Genomic DNA, 10,163 nt, shown 5'->3' with positions numbered 1-10,163 from the left:
TGTCAAAGCGCTTTGAGTACCTTGAAGGTAGAAAAGCGCTCTACAAGTATAACCCATTTACCAATGGGATACAGTGAAGGTAGGTTAAAATAAGTTTCTGTATTGCTTTTTTGTCATGTATGAATTCATTTCTTTTTTACACAAAATAGGAACATAAAAACGTGTGACCCAGTACAATAACACGTTGGGTCAGTTTACCATTCAATACTTGATGTTTAAATAAAACAAGCATTGTTTTGTTGCATTCGTGTGCTACTTTGATCCAAGAAATATCCACACTGGCAACATTCAAGCAGCACAAATAAGGGCATAAGTACAATTACAATGATTGGAACGCTGAGTGGAAGTACTGAATATTTTATATACGTACTGGCAGCCATGTATAATCATAAAAGTCGAGTATAACCTCCAAATATATATACACCGTTTTTATAATCTAATTATTTACATATTTACATTTGGATAAGTCCTGGGTCTTCCCCGTGGCCTCCTACCGGTCAGACCTGCCCTAAACACCTCCCTAGGGAGGCGTTCGGGTGGCATCCTGACCAGATGCCCGAACCACCTCATCTGGCTCCTCTCCATGTGGAGGAGCAGCGGCTTTACTTTGATCTCCTCCCGGATGACAGAGCTTCTCACCCTATCTCTAAGGGAGAGACCCGCCACCCGGCGGAGGAAACTCATTTGTACCCGTGATCTTGTCCTTTCGGTCATAACCCAAAGCTCATGACCATAGGTGAGGATGGGAACGTAGATCGAGCGGTAAATTGAGAGCTTTGCCTTCCGGCTCAGCTCCTTCTTCACCACAACGGATCGATACAGCGTCCACATTACTGAAGACGCTGCACCGATCCGCCTGTCCATCTCACCATCCACTCTTCCCTCACTCGTGAACAAAACTCCGAGGTTCTTGAACTCCTCCACTTGGGGCAAGATCTCCTCCCCAACCGGTAGGAGGCCACGGGGAAGACCCAGGACACGTTGGAAAGACTATGTCTCCCGGCTGGCCTGGGAACGCCTCGGGATCCCCCGGGAGGAGCTGGACCAAGTGGCTGGGGAGAGGGAAGTCTGGGCTTCCCTGCTTAGGCTGCTGCCCCCGCGACCCGACCTCAGATAAGCGGAAGAAGATGGATGGATGGACATTTGGACAAGTGTATAAAATCAATTTTGTTCATCTTGGTAAATTCAAGGTGCACGAGAAGACCTTCGTCAAAGAAACATTTAATTCCAACACCACAGAAAATGAATTGTTGTCCCCGAGCTCATCGAGTTTAGCAACCTTGTTGTTGTTTCCCCTCACAAGACAGGCTGAAGTGCAGGATGTGAAACATGAGGAGACGCAGCGGTTGTGTGTCGCATTTCACATTAAGTCCGTTCGTTGCTTGTTACTAACAGCAACCATTGTCACAGGTCAGACTTCTTGCCGTTCTGTGCCCCTCCTCCTGTGTCGCTTGCTTCTGCAGATCCTTTGGTTGCCACAACATGCCAAGCTGCTGCCAGGCAACACCGCGCTATAAAGCAACACCGCGCTATAAAGCAGCACCACGCTATAAAGCAGCACACCGCCTTTGGGCTCGCAGCAACATTTCCAAGCACTTATCTCAGGTGAACAAGAGAACTACCATCTTCAAGAGTTATGGTAAGATCCTTTCATTTGTGTAATCCAGCTTGAGGATAAAACTACAATGTGCTTCTCAACATCTGAACCACTACTTCTTGCAGCGTGAGTGCATCTCCATCCACGTTGGCCAGGCAGGAGCCCAGATCGGCAATGCATGCTGGGAACTGTACTGTCTTGAGCACGGCATCCAGCCAGATGGTCAGATGCCAAGTGACAAGACCATCGGAGGTGGAGATGACTCCTTCAACACCTTCTTCAGTGAGACTGGAGCTGGCAAACACGTCCCCAGAGCCGTCTTTGTGGACCTGGAGCCCACAGTCATTGGTGAGACAAGACCAGCACAACTAGTCAACCAAACATCAGAGTATAATATGCTGCATGCCTACTAGATGAAGTGCGTACTGGAACATACCGCCAGCTCTTCCATCCTGAGCAGCTGATCACAGGAAAAGAGGATGCTGCCAACAACTACGCCCGTGGTCACTACACTATTGGCAAGGAGATCATTGACCTGGTTCTGGACCGAGTTCGCAAACTGGTGAGTCCACTGAATAATGTCATCGAAAATATTTGGAGATGAATTAAGTTTACAAACCCCGTTTCCATATGAGTTGGGAAATGGTGTTAGATGTAAATATAAACGGAATACAATGATTTGCAAATCCTTTTCCAGCCATATTCAGTTGAATATGCCACAAAGACAACATATTTCATGTTCAAACTCATAAACTTTATTTTTTTTGCAAATAATCATTAACTTTAGAATTTGATGGCAGCAACACGTGCCAAAGAAGTTGGGAAAGGTGGCAATAAATACTGATCAAGTTGAGGAATGCTCATCAAACACTTATTTGGAACATCCCACAGGTGTGCAGGCTAATTGGGAACAGGTGGGTGCCATGATTGGGTATAAAAGTAGATTCCATGAAATGCTCAGTCATTCACAAACCAGGATGGGGCGAGGGTCACCACTTTGTCAACAAATGCCTGAGCAAATTGTTGAACAGTTTAAGAACAACCTTTCTCAAGCAGCTATTGCAAGGAATTTAGGGATTTCACCATCTACGCTCCGTAATATCATCAAAGGGTTCAGAGAATGTGGAGAAATCACTGCAGGTAAGCAGCTAAGCCCGTGACCTTCCATCCCTCAGGCTGTACTGCATCAACTAGCCACATCAGTGTGTAAAGGATATCACCACATGGGCTCAGGAACACTTCAGAAACCCACTGTCAGTAACTACAGTTGGTCGCTACATCTGTAAGTGCAAGTTAAAACTCTCCTATGCAAGGCAAAAACAGTTTATCAACAACACCCAGATACGCCGTTGGCTTCGCTGGGCCTGAGCTCATCTAAGATGGACTGATACAAAGTGGAAAAGTGTTCTGTGGTCTGACGAGTCCACATTTCTAATTGTTTTTGGAAACTGTGGACGTCGTGTCCTCCGGACCAAAGAGGAAAAAACCATCCGGATTGTTCTAGGCGCAAAGTGTAAAAGCCAGCATGTGTGATGGTATGGGGGTGTATTAGTGGCCAAGACATGGGTAACTTACACATCTGTGAAGGCACCATTAATGCTGAAAGGTACATACAGCTTTTGGAGCAACATATGTTGCCATCCAAGCAACGTTATCATGGACGCCCCTGCTTATTTCAGCAAGACAATGCCAACGTGGCTTCATAGTAAAAGAGTGCGGGTACTAGACTGGCCTGCCTGTAGTCCAGACATTGAAAATGTGTGGCAGCTAAAATACCACAACGGAGACCCCCGGACTGTTGAACAACTTAAGCTGTACATCAAGCAAGAATGGGAAAGAATTCCACTTCAAAAATGTGTCTCCTCACTTCCCAAACCAAAACTGAGTGTTGTTAAAAGGAAAGGCCATGTAACACAGTGGTGAACATGCCCTTTCCCAACTACTTTGGCACGTGTTGCAGCCATGAAATTCTAAGTTAATTATTATTTGCAAAAAAAAAATAAAGTTTATGAGTTTGAACATGAAATATGTTGTCTTTGTAGCATATTCAACTGAATATGGCTGGAAAATGATTTGCAAATCATTGTATTCCGTTTATATTTACATCTAACACCATTTCCCAACTCCTATGGAAACGGGGTTTGTAGATTAATGAAGCTTTTTGCCTACGCAGGCTGACCAGTGCACTGGCCTCCAAGGTTTTCTTATCTTCCACTCCTTTGGAGGAGGAACCGGTTCTGGTTTCACCTCTCTGCTGATGGAGCGTCTCTCAGTGGATTATGGCAAGAAGTCCAAGCTGGAGTTTGCCATCTACCCGGCTCCTCAGGTGTCCACTGCTGTGGTGGAGCCGTACAACTCTATCCTGACCACGCACACTACCCTCGAGCACTCGGACTGTGCCTTCATGGTGGACAACGAAGCCATTTATGACATATGCAGGAGAAACCTGGACATCGACCGGCCCACCTACACCAACCTGAACAGGCTTATTGGTCAAATAGTCTCTTCAATCACGGCCTCGCTTCGCTTTGATGGCGCTTTGAATGTGGATTTGACAGAGTTCCAGACCAACCTGGTGCCCTACCCACGCATCCACTTCCCTCTGGCGACCTACGCCCCCGTCATCTCAGCAGAGAAAGCGTACCATGAGCAGCTGTCTGTGCCTGAGATCACCAACGCTTGCTTCGAGCCAGCCAATCAGATGGTAAAATGCGACCCTCGCCACGGCAAGTACATGGCGTGCTGCCTGCTGTACCGCGGCGACGTGGTGCCTAAAGACGTCAACTCTGCCATCGCCACCATTAAAACCAAACGTACCATCCAATTTGTGGACTGGTGTCCCACTGGCTTTAAGGTGGGGATAAACTACCAGCCCCCCACTGTGGTTCCTGGAGGAGATTTGGCCAAGGTCCAGAGGGCCGTGTGCATGCTGAGCAACACCACCGCCATTGCTGAGGCGTGGGCACGACTGGACCACAAGTTTGACCTGATGTACGCCAAGAGGGCCTTCGTGCACTGGTACGTGGGCGAAGGAATGGAGGAGGGAGAGTTCTCTGAGGCCAGAGAGGACATGGCCGCCCTGGAGAAGGACTACGAGGAGGTGGGCACGGACACCGTTGGAGATGATGGAGAGGAAGAAGGGGAGGAGTACTAACTGAAGTACTACCTTCCAAAAGCAACACGGAATCATTATTTACCATTCTCTGGCTTGTAGTGCGGTGATGTTTTGTTTAAATCCTGTTTTTCACAGTCCAGCATGCGACGCCATCAGCAGCTGTGAGACGCTTGTTGCAGAATGCAATGTCATGTTTGTTCTTTCCGCTTGTAAGACTGCAAAACAACACGCTCAGTACTCACCACAACAAGCCGGGTGCTTTGCAAAATCTGTCTTGTGCTTTTACTATCCTAATATTCACAAGATGTGCATGTGTTGCTTCTGCAATAAAGCACCTCAAACTCAATGCGTGACTTTCCTGTCTTGATTTTGAAGCTGACCTGGGGCCGTACTTATCAAGCTTCTTAGAATTACTCCTAAGAAGTCTGCTAAGAGTTGACTTAAGAGTAAATAAATTCTTCACTGAAAGCTGCACTTAAAAGTTAGTTATCAAGCGTCTTACTCACACTTTCAGCGAAGTGTAGGACTGAATCTTAAGTGTCACACTCAGAGCTGAATTACGACATTACTATGTGCCGTAAACGCAATTTTAGGTGACGTCATTTCTGTGTCCATAGAAATGACCAATCACGGAAGGGAATCCGTTGTCTAAGAATAAAGAAATATCTTGGAAATATTTAAGTGGACAATGGGAGTGTATATTTTGACAATAAACTACAAAATAATACAAAACAAACTAGTCCCCGCCGGCACTCACGCTACCGCTCCCTCTCTTCTCTCGCCCACACACTCACTGACGTCACTCACCTCACGGCCACACACATACGCTACTGTCATAACATTTTCTTTCCAATTCATTAATTAGGCAACTCATTTGAAACTGGTGTGGGTGGCTCTATATATACTAGCCCACTGCAGACACATGCAGAAATCAACAAGGAATCGAAAAGTATTAAATCTGTGACAAAAATAATACCCGCTCTGTCTAAACGATACCGTTTGATCAGCTGCTCGTCATCAAACAAATCCAGGACATCGTTCCGCTTCCTGAATGTTGGCGCACGTCTCTCTCGCCTCAGTGCCATCCCCTGCTGGCAACTCCTAACCACTTAAGACACCTCTGAAGGTCTCTTATATATCATGGAGAGTAGGAGTGATTCTTAGACTTAAGAACGTTGATAAAAAGCTTTTATTCTTAAGTTTGAGAGTAGGACTACATTTCGCAAATTCTCAGGACTTAAGTGTAAAATGGCACTCTAAGAAGCTTGATAAGTACGGCCCCTGAACTGTAGAATGAGATCTTACAAAGACGTTGAAGAAAAGTAAAAGTGGATGACGTAACTCGGGACAACTGAACGATTCTTTCTTTCATCATCCTTTTATTACTGTTTTGATAAGTACAATAACACATTTTTAATCATATAAAACAGCGTAAAACCGTTTATACTGTACCTCTACTTGCCTATAATTCTATATTCCACCTTTACAACATTGGACATGAAAAAAGACAGGAACTTAACTTTTTTGATTTTGGCATTTTGTAAACAGGCCTTTTTTCGTTATGTTATAAATCAGGGGTGTCCAAACTTTTTCCACTGAGGGCCACACATGGAAAAATGTAAGCATGCGGGGGCCATTTTGATATTTTTCATTTTCAAACCATAACAAAATATATACATTTTTTTTTTTCAACCTTTAGGGCCATAAAGAGTCTCAGTCATTAAAATGTAAAAAATAAGTCAAATTATTATTATTTTTCATTTAACGCTTACAGTATATCTCTATATCAACTTCAGGTTGATATATAGTAAAAAAAAAAAGGTTTTATGCCTTTTCTGTCAAAGACAACTTTGTTTTTTATAGTAAAACTGAAATGCAGTAATAATTAGAGCCCTAAAAGATCAATAATGCAGGACACCATTGATTTTAATTATTTAATATTGTTGAGTAATCACAGTGAAAAGTTAAATAAAATCATACTAAATATATTTGGGATCCAAAAGGTCTCCCACTCATAAAGTGATACATTTTTATTAGTTTTTTTTTACTTTCAATACTTAAATTACGAGATCAACTTCAGATATATCTGTCCATTTTACGTTTGAACTATTATTTTGTTTGTTTTATGCTCTTTTGTCAAATAAAACTTTGATGTTTTTTTATGGCAACCACACAATATATGCAATTTATTTTATTAATTTTTTTCATAAAGAAATACAATCATGTGTGCTTACGGACTGTATCCCTGCAGACTGTATTGATATATATTGATATATAATGTATATATTGTGTTTTTTATGTTGATTTAATAAAAAATAAAAAAATAAAAATAAAAATAAAAAATGTTTTTTTTTATTTCTTGGGGGCCACTCCAGCGTGCACTGCCCCTTTAAGAGTGACACGGCTGTAGCCTAGAAGGTTCCAGCGTGTACTGCCCCTTTAAGAGTGACACGGCTGTAGCCTGGAAGGTTCCGGCGTGTACTGCCCCTTTAAGAGTGACACGGCTGTAGCCTAGAAGGTTCCAGCGTGTACTGCCCCTTTAAGAGTGACACGGCTGTAGCCTAGAAGGTTCCAGCGTGTACTGCCCCTTTAAGAGTGACACGGCTGTGGTCTAGAAGGTTCCAGCGTGTACTGCCCCTTTAAGAGTGACACGGCTGTAGCCTGGAAGGTTCCAGCGTGTACTGCCCCTTTAAGAGTGACACGGCTGTAGCCTGGAAGGTTCCAGCGTGTACTGCCCCTTTAAGAGTGACACGGCTGTAGTCTAGAAGGTTCCAGCGTGTACTGCCCCTTTAAGAGTGACACGGCTGTAGTCTAGAAGGTTCCAGCGTGTACTGCCCCTTTAAGAGTGACACGGCTGTAGCCTAGGCGATATTGTGTTGACTTCCGGGTTGTCCGGCGGCAAACAAGAGGGACGCCAGCACGCCCATGACTGAAATGACGCCGAGCAAAGCGGATTAAAGTGCCGCAGAGATGGCGGGGGAGGCGGAGGGTGAGATTCCTGGTAAATAAAACGCTTCACATTTCCTTTAAGCACTCATTTCTGTCAAAAAGTCGTGGCGAGTGTTGTACGCTCGCTCACATTTGCCCGCGTTTGAACGCTTCCTTATATGCTAATAATAATAATGTTTATCCTTATTTGCTAATAATGTTCATGTTCAGTGCCTTATATGTTAATAATGGTAATGTCCACTGCCTTATATGCTAATAATGTAATGTCCAGTGCCTTATATGCTAATAATGTAATGTCCATCCTTGTATGCTAATAATGTTCATGTTCAGTGCCTTATATGCTAATAATGTTCATGTTCAGTGCCTTATATGCTAATAATAATAATGTTCATCCTTATATGCTAATAATGGTCATGTTCAGTGCCTTATATGCTAACAATGTTCATGTTCAGTGCCTTATATGCTAATAATAATAATGTTCATCCTTATATGCTAATAATGGTCATGTTCAGTGCCTTATATGCTAATAATGTTCATGTTCAGTGCCTTATATGCTAATAATAATAATGTTCATCCTTATATGCTAATAATGGTCATGTTCAGTGCCTTATATGCTAATAATAATAATGTTCATCCTTATATGCTAATAATGTTCATGTTCAGTGCCTTATATGCGAATAATAATAATGTTCATCCTTATATGCTAATAATGTTCATGTTCAGTGCCTTATATGCTAATAATGTTCATGTTCAGTGCCTTATATGCTAATAATAATAATGTTCATCCTTATATGCTAATAATGGTCATGTTCAGTGCCTTATATGCTAATAATGTTCATGTTCAGTGCCTTATATGCTAATAATAATAATGTTCATCCTTATATGCTAATAATGGTCATGTTCAGTGCCTTATATGCTAATAATAATAATGTTCAGTGCCTTATATGCGAATAATAATAATGTTCATCCTTATATGCTAATAATGGTCATGTTCAGTGCCTTATATGCTAATAATAATAATGTTCATCCTTATATGCTAATAATGGTCATGTTAAGTGCCTTATATGCGAATAATAATAATGTTCATCCTTACATGCTAATAATGGTCATGTTCAGTGCCTTATATGCTAATAATAATAATGTTCATCCTTATATGCTAATAATGGTCATGTTCAGTGCCTTATATGCGAATAATAATAATGTTCATCCTTACATGCTAATAATGGTCATGTTCAGTGCCTTATATGCTAATAATGGTCATGTTCAGTGCCTTATATGCTAATAATAATAATGTTCAGTGCCATTTTTATCTTTGAAATACTTTCCTGATACAAATTCACGTTGAAACAAATACATTTGTTTACATATTAGTACGTATGTGTTCTTAGTATATATTTTACAATGCCAATTTAAAAAAAAACGTATTGTTTCTGTCCACATTATCTTGCAGATTCCGGAGCAGTTTTCACATTTGGCAAGAGTAAATTTGCTGACAATATTCCCAGTAAATTTTGGTTAAAAAACGATATCCCTCACAAAATAGCATGCGGGGACGAACACACCGCCCTAATAACAGGTACCTGCTTTCTTGCAAATATATTCAATTGAGAAATGTTTTTTTTGTTTACTGGTTTAAAAGGTTCTTCCATGTTTGTCTTCACAGAAAATGGGAAACTCTTCATGTTCGGCAGCAACAACTGGGGCCAGCTCGGCCTGGGGTCCAAAGTGTCTGTGAACAAGCCCACCTGTGTCAAAGGTTTGCCTTCAATAAAGTGTTTAGTGTGCATGTACCAAATATAAGATTTAATGTGTTGTGTTTGTGTGCATTCAGCTCTCAAATCCCAGAAGGTGCGTCTTGTCGCCTGTGGGAGAAATCATTCGCTCATTTGCACAGGTCAGCATTATAACATCTTTTCCGGCCTCCCTGGCGCTTTCTTTTCTTTTCTTTTTTTCCATTTTATTTTTATTGACATCCAGCATCAGACATTCCTATCCATTACATCATATTCACATGCATCATATATCTGTCGTCTGCCCTAAATGTCAAAATATTTGACAAAGAAAGAAAGAAACAGCAGAAAAACAAAGTACTATTTGCAAATACATCAATTAAATAAAGAAAAAATAAATTATAATACATTATTAATAATAATCCATCCATCCATCTTCTTCCGCTTATCCGAGGTGGGGTCGCGGGGGAAGCAGCCTAAGCAGGGAAGCCCAGACTTCCCTCTCCCCAGCCACTTCGTCCAGCTCTTCCCGGGGGATCCCGAGGCGTTCCCAGGCCAGCCGGGAGACATAGTCTTCCCAACGTGTCCTGGGTCTTCCCCGTGGCCTCCTACCAATTGGACGTGCCCTAAACGGGTGGCATCCTGACCAGATGCCCGAACCACCTCATCTGGCTCCTCTCCATGTGGAGGAGCAGCGGCTTTACTTTGATCTCCTCCCTGATGACCGAGCTTCTCACCCTATCTCTAAGGGAGAGACCCGCCACCCGGCGGA

The 10,163-nt window shown here is 42.5% G+C and overlaps 2 protein-coding genes across 3 annotated transcripts in view; both read left to right on the top strand.

Moving 5' to 3' along the window:
• The first annotated feature begins 969 nt into the window (after window positions 1-969).
• LOC133646732 (tubulin alpha-1A chain-like) lies at window positions 970-5,039 on the top strand. Its single transcript, XM_062042444.1, has 4 exons — window positions 970-1,639; window positions 1,723-1,945; window positions 2,011-2,159; window positions 3,771-5,039. The coding sequence occupies exons 1-4, from the start codon at window positions 1,637-1,639 to the stop codon at window positions 4,749-4,751; spliced, it is 1,356 nt and encodes a 451-aa protein (XP_061898428.1). The 5' UTR covers window positions 970-1,636; the 3' UTR covers window positions 4,752-5,039.
• Window positions 5,040-7,492: 2,453 nt separating this feature from the next.
• The window catches only part of rpgrb (retinitis pigmentosa GTPase regulator b), a 16,528-nt gene continuing 13,857 nt past the window's right edge, over window positions 7,493-10,163 (top strand). Inside the window, exons 1-4 of one of the 2 annotated variants that reach the window (XM_062042403.1) lie at window positions 7,493-7,701; window positions 9,205-9,237; window positions 9,325-9,417; window positions 9,493-9,555. In XM_062042403.1, coding sequence (XP_061898387.1) covers window positions 7,683-7,701; window positions 9,205-9,237; window positions 9,325-9,417; window positions 9,493-9,555 — 208 coding nt within the window. In that variant the 5' untranslated portion in view covers window positions 7,493-7,682. Of the gene's footprint in view, window positions 7,714-9,111; window positions 9,238-9,324; window positions 9,418-9,492; window positions 9,556-10,163 lie in introns of both variants that reach the window. The other variant, XM_062042393.1, reaches the window with a different exon arrangement.

This window comes from Entelurus aequoreus, linkage group LG01, assembly GCF_033978785.1.
Source record: "Entelurus aequoreus isolate RoL-2023_Sb linkage group LG01, RoL_Eaeq_v1.1, whole genome shotgun sequence".
Classification (NCBI taxonomy): Eukaryota; Metazoa; Chordata; class Actinopteri; order Syngnathiformes; family Syngnathidae; genus Entelurus; species Entelurus aequoreus.
The sequence above is the reverse complement of the archived record's forward strand: the minus strand, read 5'-3'. Positions and strand labels throughout refer to the sequence as shown.